Source organism: Helianthus annuus, chromosome 8 (genome assembly GCF_002127325.2).
Source record: "Helianthus annuus cultivar XRQ/B chromosome 8, HanXRQr2.0-SUNRISE, whole genome shotgun sequence".
In the NCBI taxonomy this organism is placed as follows: domain Eukaryota; kingdom Viridiplantae; phylum Streptophyta; class Magnoliopsida; order Asterales; family Asteraceae; genus Helianthus; species Helianthus annuus.
Genome location: NC_035440.2, coordinates 92,855,822 through 92,882,355, shown reverse-complemented (window position 1 = coordinate 92,882,355; position 26,534 = coordinate 92,855,822). Strand labels below are relative to the sequence as shown.

Genomic DNA, 26,534 nt, shown 5'->3' with positions numbered 1-26,534 from the left:
ACCCTGGACGGAATCGGGTGCCGTGAGCAGTCCAGTGGTACCGGTGATTCTTTTTTTTTTGGAAAACATTGCAGCGGAAATTTCATCAGAACCGTGAGTTAGGAAAAATATCAGAGTTTAGAAACACCGGATTTTATTTAAATAGATGGAATAAATTCCATGTTTTACAAAGGTAGCTTTTAATAAAATGATATTTCTTAATTTGATTTAATTAATAAAATAAGCCACTTCTTGAAGTCCTTCAGTGTTGGATCCAATTCTTACTCCAATATACTGTAATTACCTGAAACGTGTTTTAAAAAGGGTTTTGTCAGCGGGAAATACTGAGTGAATCATTCATTTTGATAAAATGACACATAGTTATAAATTACAGCATAAGAGCGATTACTATGGCAGTATCTTAATTAATATCTGGTCTTGCCACCCGTGTGACGATGGTCATACCACTATTGGGTCCAGTCACCCAATCAGTGACGTTTTGTCACTGTTAGGTCTTATTAGCCTAACCCATGTTAGGGCTTATTGCCTAACCGTGAGAAATTAGTAATGTGCACAATACCCCACTAACCAGCGGTTAAGATAACCACGACTTAATCCCTGTAATTATAACACTTTGAAAATAATTTGAGGTATTGTAATACTTACTCACAAACTGTGAGAAAACAGTTAAAAAGAAGAATGACTCACAAACTGTGAGAAAAGAGAATGACTCACATTGCAGATTTAACGGGCAAGGTATAAGCTTACTGATTAGCCTTGATTAAACCTAATTTAACATAATGCACACACACAGGTTAGTAACTAAAACAGCAATTACGTCAATTCACGAGATTAAACCTTCACAACGATTAATCAGTGCAATACTCGATAATTCAATCGGATTCACAACGAATAACAGAGCATAGTCCGAATTCGAACAGCACTCTAATATTCAAGTCGAAATCACGACGAATAATCAAAGTACAAGCTCAATTGAGCAGCATCTGGACTATCGTTGGATAGTTATAATCGATCGGACGTTGAATCGTAATAGCGATCGAGTTATTACCCTGATTGCGGCAGCGTTTCGATAATTGTGTGTGTTATGAACGAATTCTGTTATAACTCAACGTATACAGCGAGTTTTTCCGTCGTTCAAGTGCCAAATTTCAAGTCCTAGACTCCTCTATTTATACATGAAATTTGACACCGTCGCGTAGCGCGAGGGGTACCCCCCATGGGCGTCGCGCTACGCGAGTGGTAACCTATGTTCATAGGGTAGCTACGTGTGTAACTAGGCTTGCTGTGTTGACAGTTTTATCAAATTCGATTTTGATTGAAAATTATGAAGATAATCGTTGGCTAGGGTTTATCCCCCCCCTGAGTTTTAGGGGCCCTGATCCTGATTCTGATTGTTCTGGAAATTTTAGGGTTAGTGCAGAATTACTTGGGTTTCTCAATTAGGGTTTTCTTAATAGCTAATTACCATCCTAATTATGGATTTTAGTGACAGTTGTTACACCTTTCTTTCTATTCCGAATTTTAGCAATACCAAGACTTCTTTGTATCCTTATGAATCGGATAATACGATGTTATTCCCAATACTTATACTAATTCTATTTAGTACTCGATACCATTTGCTCATCACTTAGTGGTGTTACTATTGATTTAATTCTATTTTTAATATATAGGCCCAAAAGTGGGTACCGGTATCAAATATACCTGGTACGGTACGGTTTGGTAACGGTCGATACTGGTACGACACCGGTAATTGAATGTAAAAACCGGTGAATACCGGTGCTGAACAGGTACCGAAAATACAACCAGTTTGCTAAATTTGATACCGGTACGGGTACCCGATATCATTTGCTCATCACTTAGTGATGTTACTATTGATTTAATTCTATTTTGAATATATAGGCCCAAAAGTGGGTACTGGTATCAAATATACCTGGTACGGTACGGTTTGGTAACAGTCGGTACTGGTACGACACCTGTAATTGAGGGTAAAAACCGGTGAATCCAGATGTCGAACAGGTACCGAAGCGTACATGTCATTCGATTAAGTTCTGAATAATCAGGAATCCTATCTCCTTTTTTGTTTTTACCAGAAAATACGAACTAAAAAATTTGTGCCTCACTTGATTATTCGTTACTAAGGGGTTAGAAATATATCTTCGCTTAACAGAAAGAGAATAAGCGTTCATTTGATCTTGATCCTTGTGGATCGAACATGGGCCTAGACTAGATCTCCAGGGCTCCCCTAATAATATCCATAAATGACTTGTTTTTGGTAAGAGATGAATATTACCATATGTAAATTCAGGTGCATGGTACACATCGGTATTCCAGTGCATTTCGCCCTCTGAGTCAGAATAAATATGTTTTAGAACCTTCTCTTTCAAATTCAAAGTGGATGTTCTCGCGCGAATCTCAGCAATGACATGTTCTGATTCTACATATTGATCGTTTTGAACTAAAAGAAAACTTTTGGGCGGAATACATACATTGTGTATAATATCTTCACTCTCAATAGTTACATATAAGTCTCTAGAACATAGAAAAGCAGGATGTCCATGACGTGTACTTGTTTTGAGTGCCTATTTATTTTCTGTCGGTCTATATGGATTGATTACAAGGCGAAATATGGTTAGGGCTCTTATGTGTCTTAAACTTATATTAAATGCAGTTAATCTCAATTTTGTAACATTTTCTGATTTTTTTGATAGTCGTCAATTAAAAGGAGCCATTTTTTCTATTTTTGTTATAGTTATTGCAGCTGCTGAAGCCGCTATTGGACTCGCTATAGTTTCATCAATCTGGACTCGCTATAGTTTCATCAATTTATCGTAACAGAAAATCAACTCGTATAAATCAATCGAATTTATTGAATAAGTAATATTATCATATAAATTCAAATTTTCATAAATTAATTCAAATTAGCATGTCTTCCACGTAAGATATGATCATGTTATCACAAATATAAGAAATCAAAGTATTTTGGCACTGTCAATCCAGAAATAGATAAAAAAACTCGGGGAACTCATCGATTCATCTAGTACTAGTATTTAAATATATAATTTCTTTCTCAATTTACTAGATTGAAACCTTATCACGTTGATAGATCCAATGTCGCATTCAGTAAAGATTTATGATACATGTATCGGGTGTACTCAATGTGTCCGAGCCTGTCCTACGGATGTATTAGAAATGATACCTTGGGACGGATGTAAAGCCAAACAAATAGCTTCTGCTCCAAGAACAGAGGATTGTGTCGGTTGTAAGAGATGTGAATCCGCCGGATCGGTCACTCAAGATCTTTGGTCTCTACCCGGACCCGATGAAAAAAATGGGATCACTCCTTATGGACTCGTTGAGAATGATTCTGTTCTAGTTCGTGGCCTATTAGAAGTGGAAGGCGCTCTGGCGGGATCCTCACGGACATGCAGTCAGTTTGATAAGGATCGAGTGACATTGCTTCTTCGACCCGAACCAAGGAATCCCTTAGATATGATGCAAAAAGGATCTTGTTCTATCCTTGATCAGAGATTTCTCTATGAAAAAGACAAATCGGAGTTTGAAGAGGGGGAAGGAGCCCTCGACCGGCAACAGATAGAGGAGGATATATTTGCTTTCTCTAGAATGTTCCACAACCTTACTATCCTATGGTACACCCTACCACATAATATCCTGAATCCTAGGTTTAAAAGTGCACAACCGCACATCAGTTTGTCAGATCCTGATATTCTATTCTCAAAAATCTCGCCGCCTGTCTCAAATCTTACAAACCCTAATAAACGGAAGCAGCTTTCTTGGGCCGATCTTCCAAAGCTGAAGGGTCAAAAAGGTATCTATTCGAATCACGCGGCTCTTTCACCATTGATCGGTTCATGTTTATTGCATTTTTTCACTTGATCTTCGTATCATGACCCATAGTTATTAGATTGATTTCAGTAAGGTTAGTTTCTTTTGTGGATCGATCTGTGCTGCAATATAGAAATGTTTGTACGTAGCTTTATGTGTAATATACGTTGTTATCAAGCTGCTTGTTTAATGAAAATTAGATCTTACATTTAAGTTGAGATATATGGTATAATACGAATGAGTTTCCTGAAATCTACATATTTAATTGCTTCATCGTTTCTTTGAAAATGGAATGTGAACTTGCATTCGTTTTGCTCTAGAAATTGTTTCTTGGGGGTTGCAAATAAACGGATAGCTTTCTAGTTTTATATTTTTCTTGAAATGAAAGAGAGTGGAGTTTGAAAAACAACAGTTACAATAAGAATTCAAAGAGTTGTAGGAATTGACACTTAATTTTACATCTATCTCATTATGATGGAAACCTTTTCTGTTTGAATCATATATAGCAAAGCTGAAGTGCTGAAACAGAAAACATTTAGAACGATCAAACTTTAATTAGGAGCAAATAAATTGATATTTACATGGACTTTTTACCGCCGAAAAAGGAACCATCAGAATTCATTTAGTTTTCGTGAATGCGCTGATTTTGTAAGATTCTATAGGACATTAGCATATTTAAGATACATGATCAGAGCATATTGGATATGGTATACCTGATGAATTAAGGGAAACTATGATGCTATGTGTATAATCTGATGGGTTTCTATTCTAGCACCATTATATATTGGAATGTTGATTTCTATGATCACAGAATATTCCAAATATCATTGTGACCTTATAATAATTGTTTACTAATGCATTCTCTTTTTCGTTGGAACAGATCACGTCGATATTTTTCAGTTTAGAATCTTCAAGTAAAGGTCCTAAATGTCAAACATTCATCACAAAAGCTAGCCGATATCTTGATAATAGATCTAATTTCATTTATCCAACGGCCAAGAGGTATCGTTCTTGCAGCTTATCCTAGAATCAAAATTCAACCAGCGAAATATATAAATGGGTGTAGTTTCTAGAAAACAACGCTCATGTATTACAAACCTTCCAGATGATTATTTGTATCTGATCTTCGAAAAACTAGACTCTAATCTTGATCGGGAATCTTTCGGCCTAACTTGTCATCGTTTTCTTAATATTCATGATTCAAGTTGTAAGGTTTTGGACCTACAACACTTAAGTTGGTTAAAAAACTCCAGTAGGGGCTACATTGAAGTCCATTCCTGTATGATTCATAGATTGCTTAACCGTTTTAGGCAATTAGAGTCATTGTCCCTAACTGGGTGTAAGGATGTCACTGATTCGGGTTTAGTTCTATTGCAAAAATATGGCCTTCAATTGCGTTCTATTGATCTTGATTCTTGTGCTCGAATCACCAATGTAGGATTTTCTTCTATTGCCTCTGGCTGTCCATCTTTGTCGGTAATTAATCTTTCTTCTAGTTCTATTGGAGACAGTGGATTAGAAATCTTAACAAAATCATGTAACTCTTTGAAAAAAGTGAGTCTTGGTTGGTGTGAGAACATAACTGACTCTGGTATTCAGTCTCTAATCCAGAATTGTCGTCAACTTACAGAACTCCGAATAACAGGCTGTTCCAAAATTAATGGTATAGGCTTTAAAGGGTGTTCTTCCACCTTGGCTTCTTTGGAAGCCAATTGTTGTATGCTTGCTACGGATTTGACTGAAGTTTTGAGTGGAGGGGGGCTCGAATATCTAAATATTGCTTTTAATTATCACATAATGGAATATGGACTTGCGGCCATCGGTTCAGGAGTTGCTGCAAATCTTAAAACCCTTAACTTGTCGGGGTGTAGTTTTGTTACGGATTATGTTATCATACGAATCTCAAAAGGATGTCCGTTTCTACAAGAATGGAACTTGGCATCTTGTAAAAATATTACCATCTCTGGTTGGGAATCGATTGGATTGTATTGTCAAAGTTTGGAGAGAATCCATGTAAACGGTTGTTTGAAGCTCTGTGGTCGAGGATTACTAGCTCTCGGTAATGGCTGTAAACAGCTATCTGTGATATACATAAATTTCTGCCCGCTAATCACTCCATCTGTGATCCAATTCTTTAGGATGCAAAGAGAAGATGTTGAGATCAAAGATCCGCCAACTTCTTTGTTGAAATTTGTCCCGGGCGGTTGGACATTTGAAACACTCAGCCTGTAGAACGATCAAGTGTTGCGGAAGGAGGGCCAAAAACATAACTTGATAGACATCTTTATCTTACTTTATTTGTAAACTTCATAAATTGTATTATGCTTTCCTAAACTTGGTTTTTTAACAAGGATGAGCTTAAAGATATATACATGCAAGCAATTAAGAAACTGGGTGATTAATGTTTTGTTGTGCTATGTTGGTTTTCTTTATTTGTGGTGTGACTTAGTTAATACCCATTAATTTTGATAAACGCATGTAATATCAATATTTCGAATTAGAAAACTTAATTTTTTATAACTGTGATCTGGTATAATCAGAACACCTGAAAGTTCTGGATTAGCAGAAGTGGCCTCAATGAATATCCATAATCCATCCTCAACCAGTAAGATTACCAATTTAGCATGGCAAGTATTTTTATATTTATGTTTTGGACCATTTACTAATATTTTCTTTCTGATTGTTTATTAACATTGTTAAACCAAGGTGAAATGAGATCCAGAGCGACAATATGGTCGGGTTCAGGATCCTATATAACTTTCACTACTAAACAAAGTAGCACTACGGACGGATATTTAGAGTTGGATTGCCCGGACTGGATCACAGAACTCTGACAGATCACGACAAAAACAGTTGGAATTAAGGTAAACTAAATAAAATGGTGGATGATTGCAGATGGATTATCAACGGGACACCTAGCACATGGAAGTCAAGGCTTTGTTGTTTAGGGAATAGGTTACGGTCAAATTTAGGACTAGCACACAAGATCGATGCCATTAGCGGCGACAAACGGTAATAGCGGCAACATCGGATCTGTGTCGTATAGCAGCCACAAATACCTTTTAAATCATTGATAGCCGCACATGTCATGATTTATTGTCATCTCGTAACCAAGGGATTTGTGTTCTATAAAAGTATTGAGGTTTCTCACGTACTCTCTTAAATTCTTGAATCGTAGTATTGTGAACTCACATATAAAAGGATGGAGATTTCAAAAGTCACAACCCTAGTATTATTCACGTCCTGGTGACTATTTGTATTTTATTGTGGACAAATTAAATTCGGATTATGATTGACAATCTTTTGGCCTAACTTGCCAAAGTTTTCTAGATATTCAAAGTTCAAGTCTAAAATTTTTGAAACTTGGTTACTACCATGGTCTTAGCGTTGACACTATTCATCTATTGTTGATTGATAGAATTGTAAACCATTGCCTCTTTCATTGATTAACATTAATATATACTAGTGGGTTGGCCCGCGCGATGCAGGGGGTGTCACAGAGGCTCTTTTTGAGAGCGCAATCTAACCCAAGGTGCCAATATAATTCAAACTTAAATGATAAAAAAATCATCAATATAAAAGCTAATCATTATGTTTGGTGACAGTCCTGAGTCATATATGAACCAGCAACAAATACTAAATAACTAATATAATTTATAATGGGAGAGAGATAAACGGTTAAAATTATTTTTTTAGGTAAACTGTGTCCATGAAAACCATCGAGTCTACTCACCCTCCAACTTTAATTAGGCCCTGAAACATCGAATAGCGATTCCCCTACATGATAATTGACGTCAAAGCAACTGTTGCTACCCGTTACCGAATCAACAATAGATTCATAACCTGCCCAATCAAGATCAAGATTTAGCAAAAAATTTATATTAACAACAATAATTTAAACATCAAATTATAGATTGAAAAACGATAGCATTGCAAAATTATTATTTTGTATCAATTTTTAACAATACAATGTGGGCAACTTTTGACCAATTTTACATGTTTCCTTATAAGCTAATGTCTTATATTTTTACAACTTAAATAACATAACCCGAATTGACCCAGTCCTAACCATTATAGCCCAAAATTCCCAACCTTGTTTGACTTCCATTGACCTTTACAAGCGCCCAACTTTTTCCTCCACAAAAACATTTCTAAAATTACCAAACTACATATATTTCTCACCATCTTTAAACTTTTAAAAATAGAGTTCCTGTTACTTTCCTTTCCCAAAGACAAATTCAGGTGAGTCACGTGGTGTGTAAGTAGTACCCTAGGCTAAAAGATCTGTACTCAACTACCTAAAAGATCATAGCGACAAATCCGCCACGATCGAGATTAAACCAAACCATACTGCTGTAAGCAGTCATGAAGTACTCACTGCAAGTAGGAATGTGTCCACAACTTTTTAGTATTGGTGGCGACAAATAAAAATTCCAATTGACGCATATGTTCAAGAACTAAAACAGATAATTGTGTTTAATGTCGTAACTTATAAATCTCAACCGAGTCAATAAAGCTGGAAACTCAGTCTTATAAAACCTCAGCATAGGCATTGCCACTTTCAGTTCTAATCTTCATTGCCGTCCACTGTAGCATTCCCTATAAAAAAAACACAAGATTATACCTCTCCACAACATATTTGACCAGACCGCCTTTTAAGTTTCGGCATATTTGACCAGATAACCTTTTACCTAAGCCGTAGTTATTTTTTAGTAACAACATCATAAGCAAATGGTCAAAACTTTGACAAAACTTAGGCTGGCCTCCCTTATAATGTTACCAATGTTGATAATAAAACTCCATTAAAAGCCGAAGAAAATGTTAACTGCAAATATTTGAAAACCCAACGTGTGCCAATTTTCTTGTAATTTTCAGGCCTTTCAACAAGCTTCCAGACACCCAGCTTTTGAAATTGTTGCAGTTCTTCCTGCATAGCTTCCACCCAAGAATTATCCTCTAGAGATTCTTTCCAAGACTTTGGTTCTTGTTGTGAAACATAACACGCGAATGACCAATCATTTTGTAAACCAGATTCTCTGATGGCTGAGTACAGACCAGCATTCTGGTTGTTTCTCAGCTGATTACGCGTCTGCACTCCAATATGGACATCTCCAATAATATTCTGCTGCGGGTGAGTATCATGAATTCTCGTTTCAGCGACATCAGGAACACGAGTATTAATACCCAAATTATTAAAATTAAGATCAACAACCAAATCCATGCTTGGCATTAACGTAGACATGGATGCATTTCCTTCAGCAGTGTCTACATTCTGCACGTGAGTAGTTGCTTCAGAAGCACCTTGAATAGGAGCAGCTGGAGCCGAATTGCCTTCATTCGCATCGTGGAACTCATCATCTTCCGACGATGCATTGTAATCAATAGCATCTTCAATTTCCTCATTTTGAACAATGTTATTAACCGAAGTAGAAGCTTGAGAGTTAACAACAATTGGTCGCACCAAAGATAAGTCAACAACATTATCACTTTCCAGCAACATTTGAGCAGCTGCAGATGCTTCATCAAAGGTTGGCAGATTAAAGGAGTCGAATAGTCCATCATAATCGAACATCCAAGGATCACCCAGAGCTCTAACAGGATTAGTATATCTTTGAACCTTCACTTCGCTCCATAACTCAGTCTTTTTGGTTGTCAAATTCCAAACACGAAAATTCGGAGTAGCATATCCAAGAAAGAAACCCTCAATAGCTTTGGCGCCAAACTTTCCATGCGGTTCAATCATAGTGCATGGAGCGCCAAAAGGTTCTAAGTGAGAAAAGTCCGGTTTCCTTTTGTGTAACAGTTCGAAACAAGTCTTGTCATGCTGTTTAACTGTGAGAACTCTGTTTAATGTGTAGCAAGCAGTAGCCACAGCCTCCCCCCAGAACTGAACAGGAAGCTCCGACTCTGCCAACATCGTTCTTGCAATTTCGATTATGGTCCGATTTTCCTCTCAGCGACACCATTTTGTTGTGGAGTGTAGCGAGAACTGTATTCATGAAGAATGCCCTTTGAAGTACAGAACTCATCCATTATGTGATTTTTAAACTCAGTGCCATTGTCGTTGCGGATCCTCTTCACTTTCAATGAGTACAAATTTTCTAGAAGAGTGAGAAGATTCTTGAGGATTTCAGGAGTTTCACTCTTGTGTGCCATAAAAGATACCCAAGAAAATCTAGAGTAGTCATCAGTAACTACCAGACAATAAGCATCCCCAAAGTTTGTCTTGTGTTTCATAGGCCCGAAGAGGTCTATATGAAAACATTCAAGAGGCATGCTGAGAGTGTTGACTTTCTTAATCGGGTGAGACTTCTTGTAGTGAGACTTCTTCGTTTGCTTTCCTTTCTGGCACGACACACAGACATCTTGTAGTTGAAAACTTCTCACAGGCACACCATTCACAAGATTGTTTTTCACCAAATGGTTCATTTTTCTCAAGTGAATGTGTCCCATTCGTCTGTGCCAAGATATAGACTCCTTTTCTGTGGCTTTCGAGACAAAACATGTGACTTGTGTAGAGGTCGTAATCGCTTGGCTCATATCAAGGATATAAAGATCATTAACCCTTGGAGCCGATAAGAGAATCCATTCTTTTGGAATTTTAAATCCAGGCTTCAGCACATAATAACCGGCATCATCAAAATGCACGGTGAATTTCTTATCGCAGATTTGCGAAACACTTAAAAGATTATGTTCATTTTGTCATACATAATTGATCTTATTGAAACACACAACACATTGGAGATCTTTCCTTCTCCGGTGATGTATCCGCCTTTGTCTCCAACAAATGCGACATAACCTCCTCTAATGTTTTTCACATCATAAAGATGTCGTAATTCGCCCGTCATGTGCCTAGATGCTCCACTGTCAACAATCCAATGACTATTAACAGTTCCTCCTGGAACATCCTGCACATTTCATTCAACGATTAATTGAGATTGGGGACCCAAGCCTTAGTGGTCTTGGGTCGTCCCTGAGCATCACGAAATGTGATCTCGATTTCTTGATGATTTTGAAATATAGCACCTCCCCCTGAACCTTCACCCGTTTTAGGTTTCCAAGTTCGATTTTGTTTACCAGATTGAGTTTTATGAAAAGATTTTGAAATTTCTGGTTTTAACGGTGGTTGTGATGAACTTGGTTCCTTTTTAACAGTTTTGACTTCCGATTTTAAAGCCTTTTCAATTGCCTTGACGTTTTGACGTCGTTGTTTTGTTTCTTGTTCTTTAACGGTTCGTTTATCTTATTTTGTTGAAACAGAACGACGTTGTTGGTGACCTTTTTCAGGAGGGGCTCTCTCAATAAGCTTTTCTTTGGGAGTATTTGTACAGTTTTTGATAATATATCCAAACTCCCCACATTTAAAACAAGTTCTCCTTTCAACAAACTTAGGAGATTCCGATTGACGAACATATGTCCAACCTGTAGAACCAGAGCTACTTGTTCCTTCGTCACACCCATTTGTGTGTTGGGTGAAGTTGTTTTGACTATTACGTTTTAAAATTTTGACTTGTTGGACAAAATCGGTATTTGATTTATTTTCAAAAGTCTCAATTTTATGAGTACCCTTTGATGCTACAAATTTGACATCACTGCTTTTCTTCTTGTAACGAGCTACTTTTGTTTCAAACTTTGATTGAGAAACTTTAGGCTTTTGAGCTCGTTGTTCTTGTTGTTTACCCTTAGAAGCAATAGGTTGTTGCTTTGTCGGCAATCTTTGATTTCCAAATTGTTTTCTAACTTCAGATTTTGGAATAGGATCACATTGAGTTACAACAACTCCCGGGATCGTCTTTCCCAAAAACTTACTAGTATTATCTTCAAAAACTTTATCAATATGGATTGACGTTTTTAATTGGAAAACTTTTGTCTGAATAAATTTTAGCATCACTGACCAAAGTATACAACACATTATCACTTTTAACGGTAGACACAGGTTCCTTGACTTCCTTGACAGGATCTATCACTTGTTTGGCAACAGGTTGCACAGCAGGAGTGGGAGGATCACACAAAATATGATTCTCAATAGGAATTTCAACTCCTTTCATCTTATCAAGTGATTTATCCTGATCACTCACATCTGATTCATCATCAGACGAATCATAGTCCTCAATAATTGGAGCACTTTGATTCGTAGATGTTGAAGTTCCCGTTTCATCAGATGAGTTACCCGAGGAACTGTCCGGTTTGAACACTAATGCTGTAGTAACTTCCTCATAATCAAGAGGCACATATGGTTCAAAATGAGGCATTTCCTCTTCATCAGGCATTCTGGTATAGTTGTGTCTCAAAGGGGGCGGACACGACTTATACCCAACGCCTTTCTTATTCCCTTTCAGCTGTTGAGCGTCTATAGTGTGATCAAGCACATATCGGGAGTTAGAATAACTCTCCAATTTGAGCTTGATTGCGTCATGTTCGCATTTTGCCACGGCTAGCTCTTTCTTTGTTTCCTCAATGATATTAATGTAGTTATTAATACCAATTTGTTTGTTGAAAACAGTTTTTGTCAATTCAGAAACACTTTTCTTTAAAGTTTCGATTACTGATTTGAAATCCTTTTCATTTCGAGCTAAAGCCATGTTTGCCTCTTTGCATTTTGACAGCTCAATAACCAAACTCTGATTATGATTGTGAACCTTGTCTGATTCAAGCTTCAAATCTGCACAATTACTGCATACACTAGGAGTAGGAGGGTCAGAATTTACCTGACTAGTCGAGGCTGCGACATTTGCAATAAAGGCAGTTTGATAAGAAAAAGATCCATCTTCAGAGAAGAACTTCTCCATTTCCTTTGATGCAACAACAGCCTTCTTTACCAGAATAGATTTCTGACACTTTAACTCCTCAACTGTTAATGCACTTTAGGTGATAAGTGCATGTCTCCGATTCTATAGGGTCTTTATTGTACATTCATTGAAAATTAGTCCTAGTTTTATCCTTGGACATTTTGTCCAAGTTTTGGGATAGGCTTTTGTCTGAGTTTTGTTTAGGACAAAAGTGTCTGAGTTTTGTTTAGGACAAAAGTCAGAGTTTTTCTTGTGTAGTTTGTTTGTCCGGGCTTTCTAGTTTGTCTTGAAAGTCCGGGTTTTGCCTTGTATATATACCTTTATGTGGAATAGACAAGGCGGCGATTCTATGTGAAATTCTGTGCACCTAACCCTAATCATTGTGTGTGTTTTGTCTGGCGGCTGCTTTGTGTGAGTGACGTCATTCATCTTCATCATCAAGAATACTCAGTGTATTCTTGATTTCTCTCACAAATCCTTGCATACTAGTGTTTCATCTGCAGTGGTTAATCATCAGGTGGATTCCGCACACCTGTTGGTGGCTTTAGCTGAGTGACATCTTGGATTAGGAGGCCTTATAAGTGGTATCAGAGCAGTATGCTCATACTACTGTAGGTGTTTCTTAGTTTGAAGGTTTTGTGAGAAGAGTTCAATCTTTGATAGGGTTTAGTGAGTGTTTAGTGAGTTTTTGTGGTTTATTCATGATTCTTCATTCATATCTAGTGATTTGATGATGGATTTTGAGTAGTTTGGTGATTTTTGGTGTTGTTCTTCATCTGGGTTTTACAGGGGTTTTGGTTCTTGTTCATACATAGGTTGAAGGTTGAAAAAGATTCTGAGTTTGATCTTTGGAAGCCTTGTCCGTGGTTTAAATTCTGTGTTTGTGTCTCCGGGGTATTGTTGAACCAGTGTGTGTCACATTGGGGAGATAGTCCGGAGATTGGTTCTTCTGAGTTTTGAGTGTCTCAAATCTCTGTCCGATTTTTAGTTTTCTTAGGAGTCTGAAGTTTGTCTTCTGTTTTGAGTCCGAATTTTACTTAATTTACCTTGGTCCGAGTTTCAAAGTTGTAGGTCCGGATTTTAAAAAAAAAAAACTATAGTCCGAATTTTTTTATTTCTTTTTAGGAGTCCGAGGTTTAAGAAGTTTGACTTTGTCCGACTTCTTTGTTGAGTTTTATAGTTCCTTATTAGTCTCCGAATTTTTAAAATAGCTTTTGTCCGATTTTTTAGTAGAGTCCGACTTTTGTAGGGTCCTTATTTAAGTCAGAATTTTAATTATTTTCTTATTTTCTTTATTTAGTCATTAGAATCCGATCTTTTAGTTATTTTAGTTATTTGATAAAGAGTCCGAATTTTTTTTTGTTTAGTCCGAGTTTCATCAGCATAGTGTAAAGTCCGAATTATTATGTCCCTAGAGTCCTTTTAGTCCTTTGTTTTCCCTTTGTTTTTGAGTCCGAATTTTAACTCTTATTTAGTTATTAGTCCGAGTTCTTTAGATCTTGTCCGACTTTTATTGTTCTATTAGAGTGTCCATCTTTTAATTAGTCCGAACTTTTTATTAGTCTTTGTCCGAACTTTACCTTAGGTTATAGAGTAGGAGTCCGACTTTTTTATATGGTTTTAAGTTGAGTTAGAGTCCGAACTTTTTTAGTTAAAAGTTTTTAGGAGGTCCAAATTATTTGCCCAATCTCTTAGTGAGTCCTAGTTTTATATTAGTTAAGTCCGAATTTTTAGTCCAAAGTTCACTGTGTCCGAATTTTGTCTGAAGTTTAAATTCTAACAGTGTAGTGTCCGAGTTTTTCTGTTTGTGTTTATTTAAGGTTTTTGTGATCCGGGTTTCACACTCTGATTAAAGCTCAGACATTACACTCCGTGTTTTTCTCTCCGAGTTTGGACTTAGAAAATCTGTTCAGTAACACAGTTCTTGCTTAGAAACCTACTGTTGTTTTCTGAAATGGCAAACAACAATCTGACTGCAATGGTGCAAAACCTCAAGCATAATGCTGAGGTAGGAAGTAGCGACAAACCTCCTTTGTTGATAAACGAGCTTGATTTTCCTGAGTGGAAGGAGCGTTTCGAAAGATATGTATGAGCAAAAGATATCAAAATCTGGTTGTATATCGTTAAAGGATGTGGAGCTACTCCAGTACGTACGTTGACGATTGATACGTATTTGGCACTCACTGACGACCAGAAGAGATTTTTTGACTGTGAAGAGAAAGCTATGTCAATGATAACGATGGCAATGACGCAATCTATACTTCATACGTTCCGTAAGAGAAATAGTTCAAAGGAATTGTGGGATAGTAGGATCCAGCGATATGAAGGAAACGAAATGTACAAGAAGCGACGTCTCGAACGTTTGAAGACTCAATTCGTTGTGTTCAAGGCTTTAAGAAATGAATCATTTGATGACACAGTGAACCGATTTTATCATCTGCTGAGCGAACTTGATAGAAGTCAAGAGGGTATCTACACTGAATTTGAGAAGGTTGAGAAGTTTCTGAATTGTCTTTCCAGAGAATGGAATATGTACACCAAACTGATTAGAGAGGGTGTTCTCTATGAGGAGCTCTCATTGGAAGAAGCTGTTCAAAAGCTGAAGGGTTATGCTTGGAATATGGAAGATCAAGCATCTGATTTCGAGAAGCTTCAAGATCCTCAGTTATATAAGGCTTCGAAACCAACGGAGAAGGGTAGTAATGGTGGAGTCGGTGTTGCTTTGTATTCGGAGAATGAAGGTTCTGCAAGTGAACACGCCTTTATAAGCAACAATGTTAGTTCAAGTGGAACAATCAATTCCAATCAAGGGATGTACTCTTCTAGTGGAGCTCAGAAATCTCAAGGAACAAGTTTGAACATTCCCAAGATAGATGCAAGCGGTTTGAAGTTGATTGAACAAAATATGAGTCTGTTGGCGTCCTTCATGACTGCCTACGAGAACTTCTGTCTTGGAAAGCTCGTTGAACCGTCAAGTCTCGATGAGGACTTTGATCAGATAGATCAAGACGAAATGGAAGAACTTGATCTACAACTCAATATGGCACTGTTAGTCCGTAGAGCGAAGAAGTTTCTGTTGAAGACAGGTAGAAAGTTCATAGGAGGTCAGACAAAGACTTGAATGGGAGTCGACATGTCAAAGGTAAAATGTTACAACTGCGGTATCTACGGGCATTTTGCACGTGATTGTCGAAAGCCGAAAATGGAAAGATCTGATAGAGACAACAACTCACGAGGGAATAATTCAAGACCTCACAACAATGCATCAAATGCTACCTCTAACTCAAATGCTCGTTCAAGTGGGTCTGAAAATCTTACACCTTCGACAAACAATGCTATGGTGGCTCAACCTCTACAGAGTGTGACTGAGCCTTATGACTGGGGTTGTGCTTTGGAAGACATCTCAGGAGCTATTGTGTCACAAGCATTTATAGCTGAAATAGTGAACGAAGAAGTGTATGAAGAGGTTGTCGAAGAGACTAGTATTGAGGAGCTTGCAGTTGTAGCTAAGGTTCTTGGGGAAGAGTTGGATTCGGGGAATGTTGCTGAGAATGAAGATTCCTCGATTGAAGAGACCGTTGAAAAGTCTAACAAGACAGAAGATGGAGAACAGGGAGAACGTTTTGAATTCAACATCTCCACAGCTGAAATGCAGCAATTTGCGGATGCAGAAGCTAAAAGGTTGGAAGAAAACTCCACAGAAAATGAGGCTTGTGCATTCATGGCTGGCATTGAGGTAAAATCATCTTCTATAGATAAGCGATGTGCTAGGTGTGTTGAGTTTGTGACTAAGATTGATAGATATGCACTTCATAACACAAACTTAATTGCAGATTTAGAAAAATCCAGAGAACTCATTGTTGTTTTGTCTAATTCGGATAAAGAACACCGAATTAAGATAAAAGCGCTGAAAAATGATATCTCTGAATTTGAGAGACTTGTGGCTCAGGGAAATCTTAGAAATCAGGAATTAAAATCTGAACTTGAAATGAATCAAAATTGTGTTTTGGAAAAGAACAAAATCATTTTGGAAAAAGATAATCTGATTTTAGATTTGCAACGAAATATTGAAAAGTTCAGGGATTCATCCGAAGTGATGAATTTCTGTATTAACAGCCAACGTCTCAAAGAATATGAGGAAGAAATGTTCGGCATTGGTTATACTGAGGTGCCTCCTCCGGTAAACCATAATTATACATCGATGCCAAGCATTGATCCTGAATTGGCAAATTTTGTGCCAACGACCCCTCTGACGGTTGAACCACAAAGTGAGTCAGAATCTGAGCCAGATGAAGTTACTGACTCAGATCAGTCGAAGATGAGTGGAGTTTCAAAGAAAAATGAAGTAAATCTTGAAAACATTGAAAATTTGATAAGCAATAAGACTTTGGAAATGTTTAATCAAGTTCAAAATGTGAAGTCAAAACCAAAGTCATGTGGGAAAACTAAAAAGGCTTTGAAAAATATCCCTAAAACTGAGTTTGTGAAAGGGGAGGATTTTGTCAAAGAAGAAGTTCAGATCGAAACAGGTTCCAACTCTCAGTTTGTGAACCAAATTTTGAAAAATTCCACCAACGACTCATCATCTTCGACCACTCATGAGGAATGTCCAAAGAATGCTGTGAAAATTCGCAAATGCTACAAGTGTCGTGGGAAAGGACACTTAGCAGCAGACTGTCCAGATGACAGGGGTAAATCTCTGGTTGATCCTGATCAAAAGAAACCTTTTGTTGAAAAACCACAAAATGAATCAGTTAATGTTGAAAAGAAAAATGGTAAAAATCAGAAGGTTGAGAAAAATAAAGTGATTAAACAAGAAGTAAGACCAGTTGTCAAACCAAATGTTAAATCACAACAAAATCAGGATCAAGAGGAGAAACCCGTTGTTATTAAGCGTGGGGACAGATTTGAAAATACATCTCAAAGACATGATACTCGTGAGAAAACCCCTCACAGACGACAAAATCATGTCACATTTCAAGTAGTTGAGAATGACCAACGCTTTGGAGGTTCGAACAACAACTATGTTAGACCTCATGCACAGAACAGATTCGTGAATGACCGAAATGCGTCACCCCCCCCCCCCCCCCGATTTCCAAATCAAAGACCGCATTCGGATAATCATCCACGATCATTCTCAAGACACGAAGATGCTCCTAGATTTGGTAGGAATTTTGAGCAACCCAGGAATCAAAATTACAGCTACCAAAACTATGGAAGCCGAGGGTATGGAAACTCTGGTTATACCAACAGATCGTCAACTCCGTATAATCCACGATTTGCGGGGACTCATTCAAACAATTTCCGAAATGGAAATGGTGGACACAGAGGCGATGATGGTTATTTCAAAGAGTTTTCTTATGTTGACGAATCAGGACGACCCAAGACCATCATGGCTTGGGTCCCACACTCTAACTAAATTTTTGTTGGGGAGTGTAGGAGCAGCTGAAGAGGGCTATCTATATTTGGTATATCGATAGTGGCTGTTCCAGACACATGACAGGAAATAAAGAGTTATTGAACAATTTTAAACAAATCCGTGGTGGTTATGTAAATTTTGCCGGTGAAAAGGGAGGTTACATCACTGGTGAAGGCTCTGTGTCAAATGGAAAAATCACGCTGCATAAAGTGAACTACGTTAAAGAATTGAAGCATAACTTGATGTCGGTTTCTCAAATCTGTGATAACAAGTACACGATGCTGTTCACTGATAAAGCTTGCTTCGTCTTGCGTCCGGGATTTGTTGTTCCTGAAGATTGGATCTTTATGAGGGCTCCAAGGGTGAATAACACATATGTCATGGACATGCGCCGTTTGGTTAACTCGTCTGCTCCAGCGACATGTCTACTTTCGAAGGCGACTGAAGATCAATCGTATCTCTGGCATAGGAGAATGGGCCACGTGCATCTGTGAAAAATGAACCACTTAGTGAAAAACAACTTAGTGTTGGGGGTTCCTTTACGTAGTTTCAATATGCACAACAAATGTGAATCATGTGAAAAAGGAAAAATCAAACGAAAGCCTCATAAACCGAAAACAGTTAACTCAATCCAAAAACCACTTGAATTGCTTCACATGGATCTTTTCGGCCCGATCCATGTTGCTAGCATTGGTGGGATGTCTTATTGCTTAGTTGTCACTGACGATTTCTCACGTTACTCATGGGTATTTTTCTTAAAAACAAAGGATCAAACTGCTGGTATTTTAAGAGACTTATTCAAACAACTTGAGAAAAATTATTCACTTCCTATTAAGAAAATCCGAAGTGACAACGGCACTGAGTTTAAAAATCATTATATGGATGAGTTATGTCGGGAAATGGGAATACTTCATCAGTTCAGCGCTCCATATGTTCCTCAACAGAACGGAGTTGCAGAACGGAAGAATCGTACCCTGATTGAGGCGGCCCGCACTATGCTTTCTGAATCAAAATTACCAATTTTCTTCTGGGCCGAGGCGGTAAACACTGCATGTTACGTGTTAAATCATGTGCTTACGGTCAAAAGAGAAGATAAAACGTGTTATGAATTGCTTGAAAACAGGAAACCGAACTTATCTGGTTTTCAACCTTTTGGGATTAAGTGTGTTATCAAACGCACCAAAGATACTCCTAAAATGGGGGAAGTTGGTGAAGTGGGGTTCTTTTTGGGATATGCCAAGGGAACTCCAAACAAACGCATTTATAACATCAAGAAGCTAACAGTGGAGATCGTGTTTGATATAACTCCTTTGAGTTTCGATCCTCCACCGTCCGAATTCGGTCCCAAAAGTGGTTATGATTATGATAAATTATTTGATTCATTTGATCTTCCTGATGTTTCAGAAGAAGATTCGGAGGTTGTATACACACATCTTGTGAACAAAGATGAAGTGGATGCGAGCTGGAGAGCTAGTATTCCTAATAATGTGTCTTCGAATGTTCCAGTCGCTGATTCTTCGACCGTAAATGATGTTGTTGCTGAGCAGATCCCCAATGCAGCTGCTCAAACTACAAGTGGAGATCTATACGTTGACTTTTCAGCATATCCAAATGTTAATGCGTCTTCTGGTAATGATCACGCTTCTAGTAGTAATGCAAATGCTGAGGGGGAGATTCAATCGAATTTGGGAAACAATCTTCATGCTCCGTCAATCCTAGTTCCAAGAACAAATGTTCATCATCCTGTTGATAATATTATTGGGAATCCAAATGCGGGAGTGCAAACGCGAAGGAGTATTTCAGAGATGCAGTGTTTGTTCTCTGCTATCAAGAAAGAAGAAATCTACAATCTTAGCTTACATGAATGTTTTATCTCTCAGATAGAGCCGAAGAACTATCAGATGGCTCTGAAGGATAATTCTTGGTGTGAGGCGATGCAAGAAGAGTTAGCTCAGTTCGACAAGTTAAAGGTGTGGAATTTGGTCGATCTTCCAAAGGGCCAACATGCAATCAACACGAAATGGGTTTTCAAGTGCAAGAAAGACGATAAGGGTGTCGTTGTAAGAAACAAAGCACGGTTGGTTGTTCAAGGCTTCAATCAAGAGGAAGGGATTGACTATACCAAAGTTTATGCACCGGTGGCAAGACTGGAAGCTATTCGTTTGTTTCTAGCCTTTGCTGCACACATGCGTATCAAAGTCTATCAGTTGGATGTGAAAAGCGCCTTTCTTTACGGGAAATTGCATGAAACTATGTATGTGTCCCAACCACCAGGTTTTGAAGCTCCAGGGTTAGACAACAAGGTCTATTTGTTGGACAAGGCTCTCTACGGTCTCCATCAGACCCCTCGAGCATGGTACGAGACGTTGTCAAAACATCTATTGCAGCATGGGTTCTCGCGTGGTGCGATTGACTCCACACTGTTCATTTTGAAGAAAGGGCGAGATTTTCTGATCGTGCAAATTTACGTTGATGACATAATTTTTGGTTCTTTAAATGAAGAATTGTGTCGTGAGTTTGAGGCTGTGATGAAGTCAAAATTTGAAATGAGCGCGATGGGCGAGTTATCATTCTTTTTAGGTCTTCAAGTGAATCAAGGAAAAACCGGGACGTACGTGCATCAGACAAAGTATGTCCACGAGATTCTCAAAAGATTTGGATTGGAAGATAGCTTACCCTATGACACACCTCTCCCGACAAATCTCAAGCTTTCACTTGATAATGTGAAAGATCCTGAAGTGGATCCGACTCTATATCGAGCAATGATAGGTTCACTAATGTATCTTACTGCTTCACGACCAGATATTATGTTCTCTGTTTGTTTGTGTGCTAGGTACCAATCAACTCCGAAGGAGTCTCACTTGAAAGCAGTCAAGCGTATTTTCAGATATCTGAAAAGGACGCCTAAGCTTGGATTGTGGTATCCAGCTGAAGGTGGTCTGGATTTGATGGCGTATGCTGACGCAGATTTCGGAGGGTGCCGGATGAACAGAAAGTCAACCTCTGGCGGCGCACAACTTCTTGGGAATCGTCTTGTCTCTTGGCAATGCAAAAAGCAAGTTGCCGTTTCTCTATCCACGTGCGAGGCTGAGTACATTGCTGCATCAAGCTGTTGTGCTCAGGTTTTGTGGATTCAGCAACAAATGAGGGACTACGGTTTGAATTTTACTCGTACTCCTATCCTTGTCGATAACAACTCTGCCATTTCCATAACAAACAATCCAGTTAATCACTCACGCACTAAGCACATAGATGTTAGGCATCATTTTATTCGCGACTGTGCTGAGAAGGGTTTAATAGAAGTGGTTAGGGTAGACACCTTGGATAATCTTGCCGACCTGTTTACAAAAACATTCGATCGGGCTAGATTTGAAAATCTGGTTCAAATGATTGGCATGATCAACCCAGAGTAAAATGCTTTCTAAACTCGCATAGAAACTTTATTTTATCTTTTCTGCACAGTTCTTACCGCTTTCGAAAAATTGAAAAACTCCAAAAATATTTTACTTAGTTGTAGGATAAATTTTAGAAAAATACAAAAACATATAAAAATTTAAAATGAAGTCGTGTTGAGATATAAGGGAAATGATAGTACATCGGTTTGTCGTATCTGGTGCAGTACTATGGTTATATACATAAAATTAACCGTTAACTATGACAGCTTCATTATACGTTGCTTCGGTAGGTTTTACGTGTAAATAAGAACCTGTCTTTGGTATATAAACATAATGAACTGCGTAACTTGTGTGGCACATCTCTCGGATATATGGTCTTGGTACCGTAATTTCGTTTGATAGATTGCTGAGGTTCTGAGATACGTGGTCTTTATGCTGTTTATCATCTGGGTATCATGGTTGTTTCTTTTACCGAAAATAACAAATAACGGGGACGCAAGTCTAGATCTTCCATGATACCATACATACGTGTAAATATCCTTAATACATGATGCATTCGACCCAAATAAGTGATAAACAATCACATGTCCCACAAAATTTTGTGGGAGTCAAGTTCGTCTCTTTGTCTGTACGATGGTACTAACCTGTTCACGGACTTGCTCCTGTGCCCTTTGCATATGAAATTCAAGTTCCTCCTCAATAAGTGATTCTATCACAAAGGACTTGTTTTCAATTCCAAATAAGTGAGTATCTCACATTAGCTTATACGTCAAAAACAGATGATAAATGGTATACTCACTAGTAAGATAATCTCTCATGCATACCTTGATACGGGAGTATATTCTGAGATGGGTAAACATAGTTACTCTCAGCTATTAATACACTTAATTCCATATCTCGAAAACAGTGTTCGAAAGCATGCTAAAACTTAAGTGGACCACAATACCGTTGAACGTCTTGAACTGTCAATATCATTCTAAAAAAAATTAAAGCTAAATGCTATGGTTCTTGTGTCGGGTACTGACAGTAAAACCGATATGATTCCTTTGCTCCGATTTCACAAAAAAGATAATTAGTGTAAATATGTTCGTAGGTTTAATCTCCATTTCAGTCAAAAATTGAAAAACCTCAAAAAGATTTTGCTATCTAGTTTCTATGTGTGAGTTATCTTTATTAAGAATACTCTAGGGTTGTGAAAATTATTTAAATAAGTTATTATATGTTGGTTGTTTAATATTTCAATTGTTTATTCTGGAGTATTGGAATTTATTTTTAGGATCCAGGTTTGGGCCGATATCTCCGTGGTTAAGTTCCTTAATCCGGTGTTAAGTGTTTCAGGTCTGGATCGTTCATTACAAGATGGAAGATTTGAAGAAGCTATGTGCGTCTGGTTCGTTCATCTCAAGATGGAAGATTTGAAGAAGCTTCGTCGCCTACCTCTGAAATACCTTGAAGAAGATCGTGTGCTAGCTGATCAGTTCATCAAGGTAGTTCAATTCTGTGTGAAGAGCAGGGTATGGGCAGGAAGCGAGTTCTCGATGAAAGGATGAAGATCTCAAGACCAATGAAGACCATGCACTGATCAATGGGGAGTTTGTTAATGCACTTTAGGTGATAAGTGCATGTCTCCGATTCTATAGGGTCTTTATTGTACATTCATTGAAAATTAGTCCTAGTTTTATCCTTGGACATTTTGTCCAAGTTTTGGGATAGGCTTTTGTCTGAGTTTTGTTTAGGACAAAAGTGTCTGAGTTTTGTTTAGGACAAAAGTCAGAGTTTTGCTTGTGTAGTTTGTTTGTCCGAGCTTTCTAGTTTGTCTTGAAAGTCCGGGTTTTGCCTTGTATATATACCTTTATGTGAAATAGACAAGGCGGCGATTCTGTGTGAAATTTTGTGCACCTAACCCTAATCATTGTGTGTGTTTTGTCTGGCGGCTGCTTTGTGTGGGTGACGTCATTCATCTTCATCATCAAGAATACTCAGTGTATTCTTGATTTCTCTCACAAATCCTTGCATACTAGTGTTTCATCTGCAGTGGTTAATCATCAGGTGGATTCCGCACACCTGTTGGTGGCTTTAGCTGAGTGAGATCTTGGATTAGGAGGCCTTACATCAACTTCCTTTAATAAACTATCAACATCAGAATTCATTTCCTCCTTCATATCCAATTCTGAATTATAACCTCCCACACTCGAGCTTTCTTCATCCGAACTGCCACTATAACCCGAGCTATCATCACTTTCAGAAAATTCTTCTTTGTGAACATGCTTGATGTGATTGATGATCTTGGCATAACATGCAATTCCTCCTTCTCCTTCATCACCATCTCCAAACTGTACGGACCAGTTACACCCTTCATCGGCTTGAACGACTAATGCCCGATTGGTGTTTGATAGCCCAGACTGGTCTTGGTTGGTTGCGTTGTTCACAGCTACTATCACTCTTTCACGGTTACCTTGATTTGTGTTGGAAGTACTTGTCTGATTTCGGAAGGGATTTTGGTTGCCTTGTCTGCTTAGTCGAGTGCACTCACGCTTGAAGTGACCCTTTTCGCCGCAATTAAAGCATGTAACTGCATCCTTGTCGAAACCGTACTTTGTATCCTTTTTGATTTCCAAGGTAGTTCTCCCAGTTCATTTCATAAATCCTTAGCCCTTCGAACAACACTTGCAAACGCCCATTTAATGTCCATTAACTCCATTTCATCACAGTCTATCTGTTGATAATCTTCATTGGTCAAATTGATGTTTCCAATTTGACCTGCAACCAATCCATAGTAGGCACTGAACATTGTGTTGAGAAGTTCCATATGTTCCTTTGCAACTTCTATACTGACTTTTGAAAGATTGGAAGTATCAACTCTGACAGTGTTGGGGTTTTGAGGTTGAAAGTTGTTACCATAACATGCTTGTTGTGGTTGGGCTTGTGGTGATGGTGAAGGATAGGCATTTGGATCAAATTGAGGTTGAGATGTGGAAGTTTGAGGTTGAGGTTAGGGTTTAGGGAGCCGTGCACTCAGATCTAATTTAGGTTCTGGTGTAGGAACTTGTGGTTTACCAAAATAGACATTTGGATCGAGTTGAGGTTTTGAAAGGGCATGGACTTGTGCAATAAGATGTGGTGGTGGGTGATAGGCACTTGGATCGAAAACCTGAGGAGCTGACTGGGGAAAGGGAAAGGAGCTTGTATTGGACACAAACGTCGTTTGTAGTTTCGGTTGCTGACTGGAACTAGCTGCAGGATTAATCCCTCCAAAATACATTTCGGGATTTTGAGGAACTGTAATGCGTTTAGCTTTCCGGATTTCTTCTTCATCCTTGTTTTCCAATTTCTGAACGAATTCATAGATAGTGGCAGTGTCTAAAACACTTGTATGCTTTAACAATTCAATGAACGGACTCCACTTTGGGGGTAGCGCATCAGGCAGCCTTGCAACCATTTCCTGTTGAGTTGTAGTAACATTATAAGAATACATTTCACTAATTAAATGATAAAAACGAGTTGTCATATCATTTAGTGTTTCGTTTTCCATAAATTGAAATGCTTCAAATTCCTTTTTCAACAAATCGTGGCGTGTATTTCTTGTAGCTGCATTTCCTTCTCCTCTTGCTACCAAGGCGTCCCATAAGGCTTTCGTGCTTGTACAATAACCGAATTGATGATAAATGTCTTTGTGGAGTGCTTGTGTAAGGATAGCAAACGCGTTCTTTTCCAGATCATATGCCTTTTTGTCATTTTCTAACATATTTGCATAGGTCGCTGCATTTGATCCTGCTTCTTCAAGAGCTGTGTTAAATGGCGTAGTGAAACACGTCCATAGCTCGGTGTTTTGCCCTAGAACATAAGTGTGAAATCGATGTTTCCAAGATGGATAGTCGTTCATATGATTTAGCTTTGGCGGGCGATTGTTGCTACCCGTTTCACTTTCACTTAGTAACAAATTCTGAATGCTTTGATTTTGATTGGTTACGCATGCCCATTGACTTGCCGTAATTGATTGTTGTGGCATCATCATTTTCATCCAAGCCGCTGCGGAGGTCGGATCCTGACCCGAGCCTGAACCAGTGCTCCAATCCCATGGATTAGAACTCATGATTTATGTATAAATGAGAATACCTAGTCACACACTTGAAAACAAAATGTTAAAATACTTTTGCAAACCTTCTGTGAAAATATTACAAGTGTCCCCACGAAAACTAGGTTTTTGGCGAAAAACCAATTTAGACGAAAAATGGTTTTTCGTCAAAAACAATGGCGACGAAAAACATGTTTTTTGTTTTTCGTCAACAATTCTTTTACGAAAAACAGGGGTTTTCGTCGAGGTTCCTTTGACAAAATACTATCTTATTCGTCGCCTGGGTTTTTCGTCAAAGATGGTCACAGACACAGACAGAGAGTTGGTGAGATTTTTCAACAAGCAAATCTTATCTTTTCAGACAAGGACACCCACGTTCAGCCTAACAATACACCCATCTTACCAACCATGATGGTGTACCATATTATAATCAATTATTAATTTTCATTTAATTTTAAAATTCAAGAACACTTTGAAGGACACTTGAATATCTGAAGAACACAGATGAAGATATGAAGTTTCTGGCCAACTTTTTCACCGGAGAAATTTTTCGAATCACAAATTTGCTCAAACTTTCAATGAAAACCCGGTTTTATCACGTGAACAAGTAATATAACAAAGGTTTTTGACAAAACTTTAGCAAATATCAAGATCTTGACCGATTTTAGGAAGCTTTTTCAGAAAATTATGAAAATTTCTCAAGAACACAAATATGAAAAGTTCACAAACAACACTTTATGAAAAACACAACTATGTTTGGTTTTAAACAAGGATAAGAGCCAATGCTCTGATACCACTTGTAGGTTCGTTTTCTGAGGATCGATCATGAAACCAAATCCTTGTTTATAACAAACACGGTCACGAGTGCGGAATCCCCGTGACAATGCAAACCAAACACAGAAATAACAAGAACACGATGTAACCAAAGATTCACAGTCTATTGATTAAACAAATGAGAACAAACATCAAACAAATACACACAATGTTTAAAGATAAACTGACAGTAGGATATG

General features: G+C 38.1%; 1 protein-coding gene across 2 annotated transcripts; it reads left to right on the top strand.

Moving 5' to 3' along the window:
• Window positions 1–3,415: 3,415 nt before the first annotated feature.
• Window positions 3,416–6,250, top strand: LOC110873443 (F-box/LRR-repeat protein 12). Of its 2 annotated transcripts, XM_022122373.2 has the most exons (3): window positions 3,416–3,826; window positions 4,724–5,902; window positions 5,982–6,250. In XM_022122373.2, the coding sequence occupies exons 2-3, from the start codon at window positions 4,900–4,902 to the stop codon at window positions 6,029–6,031; spliced, it is 1,053 nt and encodes a 350-aa protein (XP_021978065.1). In that variant the 5' UTR covers window positions 3,416–3,826; window positions 4,724–4,899; the 3' UTR covers window positions 6,032–6,250. The 2 variants fall into 2 exon arrangements, with proteins under 2 accessions (XP_021978065.1, XP_021978064.1); XM_022122372.2 differs by having other exon boundaries at window positions 4,724–6,250.
• Window positions 6,251–26,534: the final 20,284 nt, after the last annotated feature.

Coding starts and splice junctions, on each gene's coding strand:
- LOC110873443 (XM_022122372.2), top strand. CDS start 4,900: ATGGGTGTAGTTTCTAGAAAACAACGCTCATGTATTACAAACCTTCCA.